Below are 21,002 nucleotides of genomic sequence, written 5' to 3' on the forward strand. Positions count from 1 at the left end.
TTCAAATCCCTTACTCACTCTTCCTTCAGTTAGTCCTGACGAAGGGTCTCGGCCTGAAACGTCGACTGCACCTCTTCCTATAGATGCTGCCTGGCCTTCTGCGTTCACCAGCAACTTTTATGTGTGTTGCTTAAATTTTCAATCTACTACCTCTGACGCACAAAGAAAACGTGGCACAGTTCTGAATGCAGTGATTTTATAGTAAATCTTAGTGACCACGCAGGTCTCTACGGGGAGTTAAGGTGTGGTATTGATACAGTTTTCTACACAGGCTGGAGTACAAACCCTCAGATCTACAATACATCCACCGACTCAGGTTAGGCCAGTCACTGCCAGTATGACTGGAGGCCTGGGTATTAATAAACATTACCAAAATACAGCACTGGGTTAGTTAAATCTGGAGTAATTGTAAATTACACATGGTGCCTATGTAAAAAATAAGAAAATGCACACACAACCTACACAGTGGTACAGCCACTGGTAACGCACACCTTCTGCAACTAAAGACTGACGCTGACCCGACAGACATTTCACTGCCTGCAGATGGCCGGCTCTGTCTGCCGCTTGACATTTCACCTGTTGTTGGCATCTACACTTGAACTTCTGGAGGACACACACACACACACACACACACACACACACACACACACACACACACACACACACACACACACAGAGAGTCAGTATTTACTTTGGAATCTTTACCTTCAGCACTTCAGGCTCAAGTAGTTTAGATATTCAGGTATAAAAATATCAACATCCATCCCATACCAAGCCACACAACTAGAAACCACTTAGGAGGAGGTCTCCAACAGAGCTTGGCCTAAACCAGTGATATTCCGATCTACTATCCTGTAAACATTAAAAGATGCACTCTGCTTTATGCTTAAGCGAATCTCTTAAGAGTGATAAGAAACTGGTTTGCAGCAAATCAAATGTTGGTAGAAAGGTGAAGCAGCTTCATTTGATTGCAAGCATAGGGTGAATTTCACCTCACCGCGTCCATTTACTTCTGAGTAATTCTCCAGAGATGCCTTCTGAATAAAGATAATCTCTTTCCTCCACTCACTCCCAGCAAGAGTGGGGCAGTGCTATTTGCACAGGGGGCTGTTTAGGACTTGATGATGTCTCTTTTAAAGGAAAGCACGCAGCAGCCTACAAACTCCACACAGTTCTTTCCCCAGTCAGAAAATCAGGTAGCTGACACACAGTGCAACATCCCAATGTAGCGAAAACAGACCCGGGCACTGCAATGCCACAAACAACAGGTCACACCCATCAGTGACCTTCATCCTCTCCAGCCAGGTCGGCTTCCAGTTCAGTCAGCTTTTGAACGAGCAGCGAGTCTATCTCCTCTTCCCGGGTGCTGGCCTTCCTGCCCCGGGTACGGCTCGCAACCTTGACTCCAGCGTGAGCACGCCGCTTCCGAGGAAGCGTGTAGTCTTGGAACTCCAACAGGCGCTTGCGTTTCTGGAGGCTGGTGCAGACGAAGGAGCCCTTCTTCAGAACAGGCTCTTCATAGATGGTCTCCAGGTACTTGCTGCAGGGGGAGGGGAAAGAGAATAATTTTTATACACGACTTAGATGAGGAAATGGTAGAGTGGGCCAAACCTTTCTTGCAGTATTGCATTCAGTCTGGGTTATCACTTTATAGGAAAGATGTGGCAGCTTTGGAAAGGGTGCAGAGAAGTGTAAAACACATTTTAATGTGTTTGGAGGAAAATATGGGGGGGGGGGGATGTCAGAGGTACAATAGGTTTTTATTATTAACAGAATGGAGAGTGTCTGGATCGCCAAGCCATGGGTGGTGGTAGAGGCAGATACAATAGGGCCAGTTTAACAAACTCATATTGGCACATGGACACCGGAAAAATGGACGCCTATATAGGAGGCCTTGATTGATTTTAGAGTAGGTTGAAAGGTCAACAGAACATTGTGGACCAAAGGGCCTGGACTGTGCTGTAACGTAATATGTTCCAAAACTTTTAACTCAAAAGGCAACAGTACCAGTAAGCGAGGCAGAGCTGAAACCTCTGTACAAGTCATTACCATGTTATATGTCACGGGTACACCCTGCTTCAGGTAAGAACAGTGCAGGTCACAGTGACAACCCCACCGATCTGGTTCTCCTCCCCACTACCTCCAATGGCTCGGTTGTCTCAGGCCAGCACTGCACGCTGGTGTCTGCTGAATGAGACAATGACAACCAATGAAACCAGCGTGGCATTTCAGCTCTCAGCTTCCCCACCGGGGAAGGGAAGCCCATGAAACGCCAATTACTCTGCCCACAGAGGGAAGAACCAACTCCCCACCACATCACAAGGAGGTAGGCAGTGTTCTCTCAAAGCCTGCCTAATGGTGAATTGGCATTCAGTTAAACATTGGCTTTCACCAAAAGGGTGAAGGTAGTCTTGCTTGTAAGTCAATACATGAGGAGAGTTGTATTATTCCTTTGGACATGAGGCCCTTTCTCTCTCTCTCTCCCCTCCTCAAGGGGAAGGAATTACACCTCGCTCCCCTTCCTTCTTCATCCAAACACAATCCAGACCCAGTGCCTTAGACTTTCATCTTCACACTCTCCCCATCTCCGTGAAAAGCACCAGTGAACACTAAAATCTGAACCATGCGGAAACAATTAACTGGCTTTCAGCTGAGCCACAGGTTCACTAAATTCAACAACGTGCTGCTTATCTTATCCTTGCCTTGAGCTTGGTTCACCTCTCTTCTCCCAGCTGCCCTGGGCTCTCAAATTATCTCTCATTCTCCTTCACTCCAGATAGAAAAGCCCTAGCTCACTCAACCTGTCCTCCTAAGATACACTCTCTAGTCCAGGCAGCACCTTGTTAAAACCCCTCTGCACCCCCTAAAACTTTCACATCCTTCCTATACTGAGAATACCAGAAATGAGCACAATATTCCAAGTGTGGAATACTGGTGTGGACCAGTCACAAAACCTCAGCTCCCTTTAAATGACAGCCAGCAGACAGATTTTCTCAGGCACTTCCCAAAGAACATAGTGTGGATCATGTAGAATTAGTTGTAGGTTACAAAAGGTCATTGCCAAGATGCAGAGTTGGGCCGAGAAGTGGCAAATAGAGTTCAACCTGGAAAAGTGTGAAGTGATTGGAGTGCAGACTTAATGGCAGGGTTCTTAGCAGTGTGGAGGAACAGAGGGATCTTGGGGACCGCGTTCATGGATCCCTCAAAGTTGTTGTGCGAGTTAATAGAATGGTATGTTGGTATGTTGGCCTTCATTAGTCGGGGTATTGAGTTCAGGAGCCATGAGATCATTATGCAGCTCCATAAACCCATGGTTAGACCACACTTGGAATATTGTGTTCATTTCTGGTATTCTCAGTATAGGAAGGATGTGAAAGCAGAGGAGTTTTAACAAGGTGCTGCCTGGACTAGAGAGCATGCCTTAGAAGGGCAGGTTGAATGAGCTAGGGTTTTTCTATCTGGAGCGAAGGAGGATGAGAGGTAACTTGAGAACCAAGGGCGGCCAGGAGAAGGGAGGCGGACCAGGCTCAAGGCAAGGACAAGATAAGCGGCATAGATCGAGTGGATCGCCAGTGACTTTTTCCCATGACGGAAATGGCAAAGTGATTAGAGAGAAGTATGGGGGCGGGGGGGAGATATCAGAGGCAAATTGTTTTTATTTTTAAAAACAGAGTGGTGAGTGTGTGGAACACCCTGCCAAGGGTGCTGGTAGAGGCAGATAAATGAGAGCAGAGGTTCCCAGCCTGGGGTCCATGCTTGCTTAATGGCATTGGGCCAGGGCACAAAATGTTAGACTTATTTAGGAAACTCTTAGACAGGCATGTGGTTGATAGAGAAATGGAGGACTCTGTCGGAGAGAGGGTTAGATTGATCTTACAGTTGGCCCAACATTGGGGTCTGAAGAGTGTGTACTGTGCTGTAGTGTTCTATGCTCTAACCTGTCACACCAGGAGTAAGCAGAGGAGGGGTAGGGGGAAGGTAGTGAGGGCTGTATTACTGTCCAGGCCAGCCAGATGTCCCAGTACAGAAAAGCTGGGGGAAGTGAGCCAAACCAGGCTTAAGGCAATGACCGATGACAGTGGATTTACTACCCCCGACCCCACCCCCCAAAAATTCAAGATCTATACTGGCCTTAACATCTGTTGCTCCCCCTTCAGCCAACAGTTATTGAGATACTCTGTTCCCAGCCTCAGTCTTGACCCCTCACAAGGCAGAAAGGCATTGTCCCTGTGGACCGAAGGGTCTGACCCTGGGAGAGTGCACCCGGTGGGATGAAGCAAATGCCAGAAGTCAGCCTTGATCAGGCAGCCAACCTAGAGCATGAAGTCAAGCCAGAGGAAAGCCGAACCTCCGTGTCATACCTGTGTGCAGATGGTGATTTGTAATTCTGGTTAGTGTATATCTCCTCCAAACTAAATTCTTTTTTCTTTAATCTATAAAGTAGAAAGGTCTGTAATTAAAAACAAGATCTCCATAAAAAGAGCACAATTAAATGCCAGTCAGATACATTTTTTGATTGAGGGACGACTGCGGAAGCGCATGGAGTCAGCGAGTTAGACCGGCGCGGTTTAAAAGGAGACAGCTTTACAGAGTGGGTGTCTGAGGAATGGGCAACAGAGTAGAGGGAGACAGAGTAGGAGGGCTATGGTGATAACAGGTCGAGGCCAGGTAGGTTATCTGTGAAGAATAGAAACAGGAAGTATGTCTGTGAAGCCAGTGTTCTCTACTGGGTGTCAGATGTGGAAAGTCCAGGAAACTCCCAGCCTCCCGGAAGGCCACATCTGTGCCAGGTGTGTCGAGCTGCAGCTCCTTTGGGACCATATTAGGGAACTGGAGATGCAGCTCGATGATCTTCGTCTGGTCAGGGAAAGTGAGGAGGTGATTGAGGAGCAATAGGCAGGTAGTCACTCTGGGCCTCAGGACACAGATAAGTGGGTTACAGTCAGGAGAGGGAAGGGCAAGAGGCAGATACTAGAGAGTACCCGTGTGGCTTTCCCCCTTCACAATAAGTACTCCTGTTTGAGTACTGTTGTGCTGTGGGGGGTGGGGGGGGGGAATGATCTACCTAGGGGAAGCAACAGTGGCCGCGCCTCTAGCACAGAGTCTGGCCCTGTGGCTCAGAAGGGTAGGGAAAGGAAGAAGGCAGCAGTGATATGGGACTCTATAGTTAGGGGGTCAGACAGGCGATTCTGTGGATGCAGGAAAGAAACACGGATGGTAGTTTGTCTCCCAGGTGCCAGGGTCCAAGATGTTTCTGATCGCGTCCACAATATCCTGAAATGGAAAGGTGAACAGCCAGAGGTCATGGTACATATTGGTACCAACGACATAGGTAGAAAAAGGGAGGAGGTCCTGAAAACAGACTACAGGGAGTTAGGAAGGAAGTTTTGAAGCAGGACCTCAAAAGTAGTAATCTTGGGATTACTGCCTGTGCCACGTGACAGTGAGAATAGGAATAGAACGAGGTGGAGGATAAATGCGTGGCTGAGGGATTGGAGCAGGGGGCAGGGCTTCAGATTTCTGGATCATTGGGACCTCTTTTGCGGCAGGCATGACCTGTACAAAAAGGACGGATTGCACTTGAATCCGAGGGGGACCAATATCCTGGCCGGGAGGCTTGCTAAGGCTATTGGGGAGAGTTTAAACTAGAATTGCTGAGGGTGGGAACTGAACTGAAGAGATGGAGTTGGCTCACAAATAGAGAAAGCTTGAAGACAGTGCAAGAGGTGATAGAGAAGGGATGTGCTCAGACTGATGGTCTGAGATGTGTCTAGTTTAATGCAAGAAGCATCATGAACAAAGCGGATAAGCTTAGAGCGTGGATCAATACTTGGAGCTATGATGTAGTGGCCACTAATGCTCAGGGGCAGGAATGGCTAGACTGCCAGGCTGTAGATGTTTCAGGAAGGACAGGGAAAGAGGCAAAAGAAGTGGAGGTGTGGCACTGCTGATAGTGTCACGACTGCAAAAAAGGAGGAAGTCATGGAGGGATTGTCTACCGAGTCTCTGCGGGTGGAAGTTAGGAACAGGAAGGGGTCAATAACTCTACTGGGTGTTTTTTTACATAGACCACCCAATAGTAACAAGTCATCGAGGAGCAGATAGAAAGACAGATTCTGGAAAGGTGTAATAATAACAAGGTTGTCATGGTGGGAGATTTTAATTTCCCAAATATTGACTGGCATCTCCCTAGAGCAAGGGGTTTAGATGGGGTGGAGTTTGTTAGGTGTGTTCAGGAAGGTTTCCTGACACAAGATGTAGATAAACCTATAAGAGGAGAGGCTGCACTTGATCTGGTATTGGGAAATGAACCTGGTCAGGTGTCAGGTCTCTCAGTGGGAGAGCATTTTGGAGATAGTGATCACAATTCCATCTCCTTTACCATAGCGTTGGAGAGGGATAAGAACAGACAAGTTAGGAAAGCGTTTAATCGGAGTTAAGGGGAAATATGAGGCTATCAGGCAGGAACTTGGAAGAGATGTTCTCAGGGAAATGTACAGCAGAAATGTGGCAAATGTTCAGGGGATATTTGCATGGCATTCTGCATAGGTACGTTCCAATGAGACAGGGAAAAGATGGTAGAGTACAGGAACCGTGGTTTACAAAGGCTGTTGAAAATCAAGTCAGGAAGTAAAGAAAAGCTTACAAAAGGTTCAAAAAACTAAGTAATGACAGAGATCTAGAAGATTATAAGGCTAGCAGAAGGAGCTTAAGAATGAAATTAGGAGAGCCAGAAGGGGCCATGAGAAGGCCTTGGCGAGCAGGATTAAGGAAAACCGCAAGACATTCTACAAGTATGTGAAGAGCAAGAAGAAAAGATGAAAGAGAATGGGAACCATCAAGTGAGACAGTGGAAAAGTGTGTATGGAACCGGAGGAGACAGCAGTGGTACTCAACGAATACTTTTCTTCAGTATTCACTATAGAAAAGGATCTTGGCGACTGTAGAGATGACTTACAGTGGATTGAAAAGCTTGAGCATATAGACATTAAGAAAGAGGATGTGCCAGAGCTTTTGCAAAGCATCAAGTTGGATAAATCTCTGGGACCGGACGGGATGTACCCCAGGCTACTGTGGGAGGCAAGGGAGGAGATTGCTGAACCTCTGGCAATGATCTTTGCATCATCAATGGGGACAGGAGAGGTTCCGGAGGATTGCAGATGTTGTTCCCTTATTGAAGAAAGGGAGTAGAGGTAGCCCAGGAAATTATAAACCAGTGAGTCTTACTTCAGTGGTTGGTAAGTTGATGCAGAAGATCCTGAGAGGAAGGATTTATGAACATTTGAAGAGTCATAATATGATAAGGAATAGTCAGCATGGCTTTGTCAAAGGCAGATGGTGGCTTACGAGCCTGATTGTATTTTTTGAGCATGTGACTAAACACATTGATGAAGGTAGAGCAGTAGATGTAGTTTATATGGATTTTAGCAAGGCATTTGATAAGGTATCCCATGCAAGGCTTATTGAGAAAGTAAGGAGGCATGGGATCCAAGGGCACAATGCTTTGTGGATCTAGAACTGGCTTGACCACAGAAGTGGTTGTAGACGGGTCATATTCTGCATGGAGGTCGGTGACCAGTGGTGTGCCTCAGGGATCTGCTCTTGGACCCCTTCCCTTCGTGATTGTTATAAATGACCTGGATGAGGAAGTGGAGGGATGGGTTAATAAATCTGCTGAAGACACAAAGGTTAGGGTTGTTGTGGATAGTGTGGAGGGTTGTCAGAGGTTACAGTGGGTCATCGATAGGATGCAAAACTGGGCTGAGAAGTGGTAGTTGGAGTTCAACCCAGATAAGTGTGAGGTGGTTCATACTGGTAGGTTAAATATGATGGCAGAATATAGTATTAATGGTAAGAATCCTGGCAGAATGGAGGATCAGAGGGATCTTAGGGTCTGAGTCGTCCATAGAACACTCGAGGCTGCTGCGCAGGTTGACTCTGTGGTTAAGGCGGCATACGGTGCATTGGCCTTCATCAACCGTGGGCTTGAGTTTAAGAGCTAAGAGGTAATTTACAGCTATATAGGACCCTGGTCAGACCCCATGTGGAGTACTGTGCTCAGTTCTGGTCACCTCACTACAGGAAGGATGTGGAAACCATAGAAAGGGTGCAGAGGAGATTTCCAAGAATGTTGCCTGGATTGGGAAGCATGCCTAATGAGAATAGGTTGAGTGAACTTGGCCTCTTTTGGCCTTCTGTGGAGGCCAAGTCTCTGGATGTTTTCAAGGAAGAGATGGATAGAGCTCTTAAAGATAGCGGAATCAAAGGTTATGGGGATAAGGCAGGAAATGGATTCTGATTGTGGATGATCAGCCATGATCACAGTGAATGGCGGTGCTGGCTCGAAGGGCTGAATGGCCTACTCCTGCACCTATTGTCTACTGTCTTTTCCTTGGAGCAACGGAGGATGAGAGGTGACCTGATAGAGGTGTATAAGATGATGAGAGGCATTGATTGTATGGATAGTCAGAGGCTTTTCTCCAGGGCTGAAATGGCGAACACGAGAGGGCACAGTTTTAAGGTGCTTGGAAGTAGGTACCAAGGAGGTGTCAGGGGCAAGTTTGTTTGTTTGTTAAACGCAGAGAGTGGTGAGTGTGTAGACAGTGGTGGAGGCAGATACGATAGGGTCTTTTAAGAAACTCCTGGATAGGTACCTGGAACTTAGAAAATAGAGGGCTATGGGTAACCTTAGATAATTTCTAAGTACATGTTTGGCACAGCATTGTGGGCCGACGGGCTTTGATTGTGCTGTAGGTTTTCTATGTTTCTATCATACAAACCGCTTGGGTTTGGGCAACCCCATGGGTGTCAGGTTTGTGTCCTGCTTTGGAATGGTTTTCCGAATTCGAATTTGAGAGACCTTCCTCAGAGATTCCTTCGACTTGCTGACAGCTTTGTTGGTGGATGCAGGGTGCTGAGGAAAGGAGGCGAGACAGGTCATTTTCAGGTTTTTAAGATTCAAGTTATTTTCACAGGTACATCAAAACATACAGTGAAATGCTTCGTTTACATTAACAACCCAAGGATGTGCTGGGAGAAAGCCGCTAGGTGTCGCCACACATTCTGATGCCAACGATGCTCAGCAGAATAACAATAGCAAAACAAGTCCTTTTCCTCCCACACACACACATGCACGCACATGGGGGCAGCCTCCGCAACTCCAGGACAGGATTTTAGTAAGGCATTTGACATGGTTCCCCACAGTAGGCTCATTCACAAAGTCAGGAGGCATGGGATCCAGGGAAACATGGCTGTGTGGATTCTAGTCTTGCCGAAGGGTTTTGGCCCAAAACATCGACTGCACTTTTTCCCTAGATGCTGCCTGGTTTGCTGAGCTCCTCCAGCATTTTGTGTGTGTTGTGTGGATTCAGATCTGGATTCCCCATAGAAAACAGAGGGTGGTAAGTAGATGGAGAGTATTCTGTCCGGAGGTCAGTGACCAGTGAGTGCTCTGCAGAGATCTACTCCAGGATAGCAGCTCGTTGTGATTTTTATAAATGACTTGGTTGAGGAAGTGGAAGGGTGTGTTAGTAAGTTACAGAGGGGGGCATAATTTTAATGTGATTGGAGGAAAGTATAGGAGGGTATACCAAAGGTAAGTAAATTTATTTATTTATTTACAGAGTGATGGGTGTGTGGAATGCCCTGCCAGGGGTGGTGGTAGAGGCAGATGCATTAGGAATGTTTACATTATTAGACACATGGATGATAGAACAATGGAGGGGTTATCAAAGGGTTAGATCTTAGAGTAGATTAAAAGGTTGGCATAACATAGCGACTAAATGGCCTGTACTGTACTGTGCTGTAGTGTTCTGTGTTCGTTAACCCCAGCACTGTGTCCCGGTGAATCATCACCAGAAACCTTGCAGCTGGGGTTCCCAGTACACGGGGCCTAGACCCATTCTAGTTGGAGACCGGCCTGAGCTCAATACTGGTCACTGATGGACTAGTGATATGTGTTCACTCTGATACTGAGGGAGGACAGATGGACAACTTGTCACAGAGACATTACACCACAGCCAGCACCATTCAACACAACCAGATTACATAATACACTTGGCTTCCAGCATGAACATTATCCTGCTTGACCATTCTGGTGACATGCCCTTAAACCACTAAGCCTTTCTAATGCTCACTGTGATCCTCTGCCATGGGAACGGATCAACGATCTGGCAAATTAAACTATAGTTCACTTGAGGTTATATTGAACATGAGGGATGAATGTACCTTTGCTTAAAACTCCAACCTCTTTCAAAACTTCAGGTACAGTACTGTGCAAAAATCTTAGGCACGTATACAGTTGCAAGAAAAAGTTTGTGAACTCTGCAATTACCTGACTTTCTGCATTAGTTACTCATAAAATATGCTCTGATCTTCATCTAAGTCACAATAATAGACAAACACAATCTGCCTAAACTAATAACACACAGACAATTGTACTTTTCATATCTTTATTGAACACATTGTTTAATCATTCACAGTCCAGGCTGGAAAAATTATGTGAACCCTTATATTTAATAACCGGGAGAACCTCCTTTAGCAGCAATAACACCAAACATTTCCTGTAGCTGCTGAGCAGACATGCACAACGGCGAAGAGGAATTTTAGACCATTCCTCCACACAAAACTACTTCAGTTCATCAGTATTTCTGTGATACCTTGCACGAACAGCCCTCTTCAGGTCATGCCACAGCATCTCAATTGGGTTAAGGTCTGGACTCTGACTTGGCCATTCCAAAACACGAATTTTCTTCTTTTAAAACCATTCTGTCGTTGACTCTTGTGTTTCAGATCACTGTCTTGTTGCATCATCCAACTTCTATTAAGCTTCAGGCAATGGACTGCTACCCTGACATTCCTCTGTAAAATGTCTTGATACAATTTTGAATTCATTGTTCCCTCAAGTTGTTCAGGCCCTGAGGCAGCAAAGCAACCTCAAACCATGATGTTGCTTCCACCATGGTTCACAGGGGGGGTGAGATTTTGGTGTTGGTGTGCAGTGCCCTTTTCCCTTCAAACATAGCAGTGTGCATTTCTGCCAAAAAGTTCAACTTCTGTCTCATCTGCCCACATAACATTGCCCCAGAGGCGTTGTAGAACATCCAGGTGGTCTTTTGCACACTTGAGACATGCAGCAATGTTTCTTTTTGGAGAGCAGTGGTTTCTTCCACAATGCCCTCCCATGAGCAGTGTTCTTGTTCAGTGCTTTTCTTATAGTGGACACACGAACAGAGACTTTAGCAAGTTCTAGAGTCATTTGCTGTTACCCTTAGGTTCTTTTTCACCTCCTTCAGCATTGCAGATTGTGCTCTTGGCGTGATCTTTGCAGGACGCTCACTCCTAGGGAGAGTAGCAACAGTACTGAATTTCTTCTATTTGTAGACAATTTCTCTTACTTTGGACTGATAAACATTCAGGTCTTTAGAAATGTTTTTGTAGCCTTTTTCAGCTTCATGCATCTCTACAATTCTTCTAAGGTTCTGAAAGTTGTTTTGATCGAGACATGGTGCACACAAACAGATCTTCCTTGAGAAGAGCAAGCTCTGCCAGTAACCTGACTTTGTGTGTCTTTTTTTTAAAAAGAGGGTAGGGCACCTCTACAACCCCCACCTCCAATCTCATCTCATTGACTGGAACACCAAACTCCAAATAGCTTTTATAGAAGCCAATGCCCCAGAGGTTCACATTCTTTTTTGAATCGAGACTGTGATTGTTTAAATGGTGTACTCTGTATTGATGAGAAGCACAAGTGTTTGTGTGTTATTAGTTTAGGCAGATTGTGTTTGTCTATTATTGTGATTGCAGTGGTGCTAGGAAGTTCGTGAACCCTGTAGAATTCACTATTTCTGCATAATTATGACCTAAAATGTGATCAGATCTTCATGCAAGTCCTAAAACTAGATAAAGAGAACCTAATTAAACAAATAACACAAAAAATATACCTGTTCATTGAGAGAGTGATCACAATTCTATCTCCTTTACCATAGCGTTGGAGAGGGATCGCAACAGACAAGTTAGGGAAGTGTTTAGTTGGAGTAAAGGGAAATATGAAGTTATCAGAGAGGAACTTGGAAAGGCACTCTACAAATATGTGAAGAGCAAGAGGATAAGATGTGAGATAATAGGACCAATCAAGTGTGACAGTGGAAAAGTGTGGAACCATAGGAGATAGCGGAGATACTTAATGAATACTTTGCTTCAGTATTCACTAAAAAAAAAGGATCTTGGCGATTGTAGGGATAACTTACAGCAGATTGAAAAGCTTGAGGATATGCTGAAGCTTTTGGAAAGCATCAAGTTGGACAAGTCTCTGGGACCGGATGAGATGTACACCAGGCTACTGTGGGAGGCGAGGGAGGAGATTGCTGAGCCTCTGGAAATAATCTTTGCATACAGTGTATTGGCCTTCATCAATTGTGGAATTGAATTTAGGAGCCTGGTAATGTTGCAACTATGTAGGACCCTGGTCAGATCCTACTTGGAGTACTATGCTCAGTTCTGGTCGCCTCACTACAGGAAGGATGTGGAAACTATAGTAAGGGTGCAGAGATTTACAAGGATGTTGCCTGGATTGGGAAGCATGCCTTATCAAAACAGGTTGAGTGAATTTGGCCTTTTCTCCTTGCAGCAGTGGAGGATGAGAGGTTACCTGATAGAGGTGTATAAGATGATGAGAGGCATTGATCATGTGGATAGTCAGAGGCTTTTTCCCAGGGCTGAAATGGCTAATACGAGAGGGCACAGTTTTAAGGTGCTTGGAGGTAGGTACACAGAATATGTCAGGGATAAGTTGTTGTTGTTGTTTTTTTTTTACGCAGAGAGTGGTGAGTGCGTGGAATGGGCTGCCAGCAACAGTGGTAGAGATGGATATGATAGGGTCTTTTAAGAGACTCCTGGATAGGTACATGGAACTTGGAAAAATAGAGGGCCTTGGGTAACCCTAGGTAATTTCTAAAGTAAGTACATAAAGTATTTGTTGGGAATAAAAGTATGTGAACCTCTAGGATAATCGGATGATTTAAAAGGGAAATTAGAGTCAGATGTTTCAATCAATGGGATGACAATCAGGTGTGAGTATGGGAGGCCCTGCCCTATTTAAAGAACATAAACCTGGATCAGCAGATGTACCAGCAAATTCTACAGGAAAAGCTTCAGCACCATTAGACAACTAAATGCATTATATTCAATTAATTTCTTGTTTCTCTAAATTCCTGTGCGATACAAGTAGTCTGAAATTATATTTGTGTTCAGCTTCAGCTTCATTGGATATCATAAACAGAAAAATTCTGAGGGAGCAATACTTTTGGAAAAAAAAAATTGATATCCAATGTTGCTTGCAAAAAATATGACCATGTCTTAGGGCTGGATGTGTCTGCACCCGCATCACCCCTGCCCTGGCATTTCTCTGCCACCTGCCCCACACCCCTCCTGTGGCACTCCACCCTTGCCATTCCCAACATCCTCTATTCCGACCAGATTTCAAAACTCGCTCTCCACTCTACGTTGACAAGTACAGTACTGTGCAAAAGTATTGTTTGTGCACAAAGATTTCCCCTAGTTTCCCTTCTGCGTGTAACTCACCCTCCTCTGTGGTAATAGATACATGATCACGTTACAGGATGAGTTGTACTTGCCTCTTTTTGCTCTGCGTGCAGTTGAGTTTCCATGTAGGTGATGCTGGGAATGGGGGATGAGGCGGTGGGGAAGGTGCTTTCGGCAACAGTGCATTCTGCAGATGAGGTAGGTGCATCTGGCAAAGCCAACACGGGCTCAAGGATGCAGGATAAGCTCAGGTGCTGAAGATGACTGAGGGGAAAAGGGCAAAGATTATTTCCTCCTTCGATACCAAATCCTCAAATAAAATACACCAAAAGTTACATACCATTAATAGATCCCCAGCAAACACACTACTATGCCCCACCTGCACAAAAACTTGCTTACTCTTGACATCATCAGCCTTTTGGTGCCCTGCCCTGTGATCAAGCCTAACAGGGAAGGTGTGCCACCAAATCCAACATGCTCCTAAGGAATCACAGTGGCCTTGTGCTGGGTTCCCTATCACGGTGTTACAGCCTCACACCGCCCTGCACAAGATGAACCTGTCGTGTTAGAGTATTATGCAGCACAGAAACAGGTCCTTCAGCCCATCTAGTCCATTCTTCCTCCTCCCATCAACCTGCACCTGGACCATATCCCTCCATGTACTTATCCAAACTTCTCTTAAAATTTGAAATTGAGCCTGCATCCATCACTTCCACGGACAGATCATTCCACACCCTCAACACAGTGAAGTTCACTCAGGCTCCCCTTAAATATTTCACATTTCACCCTTAACCCATGACCTCTAGTTCTAGTCTCACCCAAACTCAGTGGAAAAAGCCTGCGTGCATTTATCCTATCTATACCCCTCATAATTTTCATCCTTCGATCAAACTTCCCCTCAGTCTCCTGTGCTCCAGAAAATAAAATTCAAAGCTATTCAATCTTTCCCTATAATTCAGGCCCTCATCGCAGCAACATCTTTGTAAATTTTCTCCGTACTCTTCCAATTCTATTGATATTTTTTCTGTTGGTAGTTGACCAGAACTGCACACAATGCTCTGAACTTCGCCTCACCAACATCGTGTACAACTTCAACGAAACATCCTAACTTCTGTACTTTGATTTATGAAGGCCTGGACTCATTCAAGAATTTTGTAGCATTAGGTGAAGCTATCAGTGTTAAACAATCTACATTTATTTCAGGAATGGAGGATTAGGTGGCAGTTATTCAGGGCAAGATCCAATCTGCACTACAGAGAAAGCCCTCTCTTGTTTCAATGAGCCCGAGTGTTAAAACCAGCAGCATTTTTAAAGAGGAAGGAATTACTCCTGCTGACGAAGACCGCCTCGGAACACAGGACCTGCTAGCAAATCACTAACTAGAGGGAAGAGAGAAGATGGAGGAGTCTGCAGCAACCCCCTAGCTTGCACCCACATTTATAGCCAACGTTTTCTCTTTATCAAAGAGCATTATCCTTTGTCATTAGCATTGTCCACGAGGACAGTTCCGATACTTGCCTTCTCTTATTTGCCAATTGAAGTCGCAGTGACTTTGCTTCAGTCAAACTGGCTGTGTTCCCAGTAAGCAAACAGGGCGGGAGGGAACTGAATGAACAGACACAGATTATTAAACATACCACTGCATCCAGAACAGACTCATCTGAAACATTCAAGACTGTCTGTAATGGATCACTGTAGTCAGAAAGGACTTAACTTTACCCGAAGCGGCACTGGGAATCTTCCAATACAAGAACCAAAAGGTCTAACCAAAGCAAGCACTTGCTGTTTCCAATGTATGATCCATTCCTTGCCACTTCCTGCCATAAAACTCCGTAGTGACTTGTTCTGGAGTACTTTAAATATACTTCAAACATTGATTACCAGTGTTAACCGAAATAACCACTTCACTCCATTTATGGGGGGGGGGGGGGAATTACTTCAAGTAATACAATAATCCGGCTCTTTGAATAGGGGACAAGCTCACAAACACTCACACATAGGCTAACAGATGATAGGAAGAAAACGGGATTGCATAGAACATAGAACACCACAGCCCCTTCGAAGCACAGTATCGTGCCAGCCTTTTAACCTGCTCCATGATCAATCTAACCCCTTCCACCTACATAGCCCTTCATGTTTCCATCATCCATGCGCTTATCTAATAATATAGGCATCCGTTAGTCTCGTGAGACCATGGATTTGCGCCTTGGAAGGTTTCCAGGGTGCAGGCCTGGGTAAGGTTGTATGGAAGACCGGCAGCTGCCCATGCTCCAAGTCTCCCCCCCTCCATGCCACCGATGTTGTCTAAGGGAAGGGCACTAGGGCCAATACAACTTGGCACCAATGTCTTCGCAGAGCAATGTGTGGTTAAGTGCCTTGCTCAAGGACACAACACACTGCCTCACCTTCAGATCACTAGACCGATGCCTTAACCACTTGGCCACGTGCCAACGTGCTTATCTGGGAGTTTCTTAAATGTCACTAATGCATCTGCCTCTACCAGCACCTGTGGCAGGATGTTCTATACACCCAATACTCTGCACAAAAAACTTCTGGCATCCCCCTATATGTTCCTCCAATCACCTTCAAATTAGGCACCATTTTAATAGTCATTCTACCCCCTCCAGGAAAAAAAATCTATGTCTCTTATTACCTTGTACACCTCTATCAATTCACCTCTCATCCTCCTTCACTCCAAAAAGAAAAGCCCTCGCTCACTCAACTTATCCTTGTAAGACATGTTCTCTAATCCAGGCAGCATCCTGGTAAATCTCCTCTGCACCCTCTCAAACTCCCACATTCTTTCATTCTACTTCCACGTGCCAACCAAATCCCTTTCTGCATCAATCCTATAAACACTGTGTAAACATGGCCAGCATGGGCACAGCTGGTCCAAGAGAAAATAATGCCTGAAAGGCAAGAACTAATCTGATCTACTGGACCAAGGGAGCTGGAAGCACAGCGCTGCTCCCGTAGAAAGCATCCTATCTGGATGCACTACAGCCTGGTGTCGTTACTGCTCTGCACATGACCACAGCAAACTGTAGAGAGTTGTGGACACCGCTAAGCACATCACAGAAACCAGCTTCCTCTCCATGGATCCTGATTGTTCTGGCTGCTTTACAAAGGCATTGAGAAGTACAGACAAACACTGACCACCCTGGATGTTCTCTCCTCTCTCATCAGGCAGAAGGCACAGAAGCCTAAAATCACTTAACACCAGCCTCAAGGACAGCTTCTACCTCAATGTTATATGGTTTATTATATTGTATTACGGTTTCCTCACAACCTAACTCGCTTTAATCTTGCACCTTACTGTGTACCTGCATTGTACTCTCGCTATAACTGTTACACTTTATTCTGCATTGTTATTGTTTTACCTTGATGCACTGTGTAATGATCTGATCTGGATGAACAAGATTTCCACTCTATCTCACTACATGTGACAACAATAAACCAATTCCATCTCTGCCGATTCAATAAATCAGTGTTTGCCCGCTGTTGTCCCCAGTGGATTACAAAACATGCCACACTAACCTGGGCCGATTTGCCAGGCGACCATGCCTCCAGCTGTCTGAAGGACTGACGTTGGACGTCGATGTGCAGGTAGATGGAATGTGCTGACTGCACGACAACAATCCAGCCACATTACAGGACGGCAGCCAAACTGGTTTGTTCAAAGGAATCAGGGGAATGAGTCTCTTTACACCCTCTTCAAACAAAGTCAAAAGTGGTCGGTGGGCACTTGACAGCCTTCCAAAATGGCGCTGCCTTGTCCATAATCTGTAGCAAGCTGGAGACAAAAGTGCTAGAACGGTGTGCAGGCCAAATCGGGAACATGCACAGCAGCACCTCCCCGCCCTGACCAGCGAAGCAGGCGGCCAGAGGCTCTGGCCACAATGGGGTGGACACTGGGAAAGTGTCCGCCAGTCCTGGCTCCAGTATTGAGGAATAATTGATAAATTCGTCCTTTCAGACACACAGTGCCGATCAGCTCTTACGCCGTCACTGATGAAAGAAAGCAGCAAAAACAGGTCGAGATTAGAAAGAACAGGACAGCTGAAGTGCAGTGACTGCTTACAGTGTCTGGAGGGAAGCCAGGACTGAGCGCTCCTACAAACACCAGCATGGAGGGACTGATCTTTCCTCGGGGTCAGGTGACAAAGAACACCCCGGGAGTTTGCCTGTTGACCAAAACAAAACTGTAATTCCTTAATTCTTTTTGTTTGAAGTCTTCCATATACACCCACTGACGTGAGCTTGGATGACGTGGTGAACTCCTGCTGTATTTCTGTACAGCTGGGGAACGCACACAAGCCACTGGCAATTGCCGCCAAGTGTTCCACCAGCAGGAGCTTTTTGCCGAGCTTATGAGGTGCTAAGTCATTAAGTGGTAGGAGAGACAGATTCTTTGGTTTTATTTCTTCCACATGTTGGACCCTGTGGTACAAATCAGCACTGATGCAGTTAGCCTCTCCCCTGCAAATCTGCATGACTGCTGGAGTCCTGCTCAGACAGAACTTCCCCAAAGTGGACACACTGGGAGTACAATTTGACAAAAGCACTGGGCTGTTTAACTTCCTCCGCTTTAGCCTGACAAATCCCTTCTTCTTGTTTCTACACCCGAATACCTCCCGCATTGCAGAAGGGAGGGCTGCAGAGTCGTTCACCAGCACTGATCTGGGTTCACCAAGCTCAGTCTTCCCTTCGATGGTCTGCTGATCACACCTGTTGGGTACACTAGCTGCCTCCAGTTCCATCCACAGTGTCTGCGCTGTGCTTGAAACGGGCCGTGGAACGAACTCCAGCTCAGCAGCTCGCTGGTCGTCAGCTTCATCACGGCCACTATGGGCACAGACATCTTGTTCTTTTGAGGCTGACCTTTCACACTCCTTGCCTTGGGAGGTTGGAACACTGGAGATTTCCCTCGACATCTGGGTCTCCACTCTACCCTTAAACCCCTTTCTGAATGGTTGCTCTGTTGCCATACGCTCACTTTCCACATCAACCATATCGTACAGTGGCTTCTCTTCAGTGAGGCTACAACTCACCACACCCTCTACACAGGCATTTTCATCCTCTTGACGTGCTGAAGACTCCAGTGAAAGCTTAGAGAATTCATTCACTGAAGACACATCCCTGGAGCTTGTAGCTTTAGTTGATCCCAAGATGTTGTTGGCTATTGAATCTGGGAATAGTGGAAAATATCTGTTCCCCAGCATCTCCCCGCTGGCTGTTGTCATGCCTAGGGGCTGAACCTTGTAGTCTGCTTCCTTTTCTGTCACATCACTGATTACATCTGTAGGTATATCTACTAACTCGTCGTCTGCAAATGCCTCATACCCGACTCCTTCAAATCTAAACGTGGCTTCAGCTGCTTCGTGCACACCCCCGGGCTGCAGGCAACCTCCAAGTGCTTCGTCCACCAACACACTTCCTTCCACAGCTTGATCGCTTTCAGTATAAATCTCCGTGGCAAAGCCAGTGACATCTGTAGGTATGTCAGCCAACTCGGGCTCCACTAGTTCCCCGTCAGCTGCCAGACCATAAAGCACTCCTGCAGTCAGCTCAACTGGGGTAGAAGCCTTTATTATGGCTATGGGAGTGGGAGACACATCAGTCAGCTGACTCTTCCCAAATAGGACATTGGTCACCGAACTTTCACTCTCTGCAATCACACCCACAGATACCTCTGGAGAGACCTTTGCCACGGTACTCTTGGGAATGAGAAATCCAGCTGCTGCAACTTCTGAGGGTACCGGTTTGATAGTATTTTCTGGAGTGAAGTGAGTGAGCATTGTGATTGTGGGTACAACCAGCTCATCTTGTGTTGAAAGTCCAAAGGTTGTCTCTTCTCCTGCAAGCATGTCAGGAACTCGCTGATTCTCAGCTGATATTTCACTGACACACACATCTTCACTAGCTGTGGCCAAGGTTACTTTACCCCCTTTAACTTCTGAAGGCGTCTTAATCAATGCATCCTCGACTGCACTAATGGTCGCTGCAATTCCTGATGGTGCTGCTGTGGCCTCGTCCCCTGCAGCATCTACTGATCGGTCAGTCGGCTGATCCTTTCCCACATGATGGCTAGCTGTCTCACCTTCCAACAGCTTGCTGGGCAACCTCCACTCTGCAAGAGGGTCACCGGTCGCCTCACCCTCCACAGACATCTCAACAGGGGCTTTACCTGAAGGCAGCCCATTCTGTGTCAGAGTTCCATGACACGTCAGCACTCCAGTTCCATCGTTTCCTGTGGGCAAGTCGTTGGTTGCTTTGGGAACTGAAGACACCCAGTCAGGCACATCACTGGTCGCTATACCCTTTAAAGGCACTTTGTGAACTGAACCAATTCCTCGACATTTCTCAGAGGCTGCAACTGAAGGAAATGATATGACTACCTTTTTATGATTCCCCCCTCTACTGTTGCCTTTTCCAACTACCCTCCTGGCCTTCTCTACCCCAACATGCATTGCTTGAGCTTCACATTGTGGGATCTTGGGACAGATATTTCTTTCTGACGTATCACTGCTTGTCCCATTTTCTGTACACACTTCCTTGGCCAATGGTGTGAACAAGTGCTCAGCACTGCACAGTGGGGAGCTGCACTGTGTTTCACGGTGAACATCAGTGGTTGGGGCTCTTCCCTTGTAGGAGTCCATCACACCTCGCTGGCTCTCATCAATGGGTGGGGCTGTTCTACGATTTGAGTCATCTTCACCTGTCACAGGACACACAATTAACATTAGCTCACCAAGCATTCGGAAATATGCTAGAAATGTTATACCTGCCTTTATCCTAGTCAATTATGATGGGCTGATGTGAAGTTTATTTAACTGTTGTAGTGGTTAGTACAGCTCCTGTAACCCAAATTTGACCCTAACCTCGGGTGCTGTCTGCGTGGAGTTTGCATGTTCTTACTGTGATTCCACGGGTTCCTCCCCCCACCGACTCTAAGTGTCCTGGTTTCCTGCCACATCCCAAAGTCAAGCTGATGGCTGAATTGCCCCCAATGCAAGTGACTGAAGGGGGAAATTGGAGGGGGGGGGAGGGTTGCTGCAAAGTAGTGTGGTGTGGAGGTGTTGAGAGTGACAGAACAGGTTACCTGAAAATAATTTGGGGAAGGGGATTGTTCTGAGAGCCAGTAATAACTCAATGGGCCAAATGGCCTATTTTGTGAGAAATACAAAAAACCCAGAGTAAGATTGGGGACAGCTCTTATTGTTCTGCGAAGACCTGCAGCACCTCAATTCAATGTAGCAGTTCCTCTGTGAATCCTGCCTTCAGCTTGAAATTGAAGCCTCTGCTTAGAACTGCAATGGCACGTAGAACTCCGATAGCACAAGTGAGTGTGGGTACTGGAAATTGGATCAACACACAAGCTGCTGGAATCTGTGGAGGCAGAGGCTAGCTGATGTTCCAGGCTACACTATGCATCAGAATTGAGAGGACAGAGGGGTGAT

General features: G+C 46.2%; 1 protein-coding gene across 1 annotated transcript in view; it reads right to left on the minus strand.

Moving 5' to 3' along the window:
• Positions 1 to 614: 614 nt before the first annotated feature.
• The window catches only part of LOC134357650 (uncharacterized), a 51,818-nt gene continuing 31,430 nt past the window's right edge, over positions 615 to 21,002 (minus strand). Inside the window, exons 6-11 of the mRNA XM_063069278.1 lie at positions 17,080 to 20,260; positions 15,061 to 15,147; positions 13,635 to 13,806; positions 8,781 to 8,914; positions 4,362 to 4,433; positions 615 to 1,540 (exon numbers count right to left, since the gene is read on the minus strand). Coding sequence (XP_062925348.1) covers positions 1,279 to 1,540; positions 4,362 to 4,433; positions 8,781 to 8,914; positions 13,635 to 13,806; positions 15,061 to 15,147; positions 17,080 to 20,260 — 3,908 coding nt within the window. The 3' untranslated portion in view covers positions 615 to 1,278. The remainder of the gene's footprint in view (positions 1,541 to 4,361; positions 4,434 to 8,780; positions 8,915 to 13,634; positions 13,807 to 15,060; positions 15,148 to 17,079; positions 20,261 to 21,002) is intronic.

The sequence above is a fragment of the Mobula hypostoma genome, chromosome 2 (genome assembly GCF_963921235.1).
Source record: "Mobula hypostoma chromosome 2, sMobHyp1.1, whole genome shotgun sequence".
Taxonomy (NCBI): domain Eukaryota; kingdom Metazoa; phylum Chordata; class Chondrichthyes; order Myliobatiformes; family Myliobatidae; genus Mobula; species Mobula hypostoma.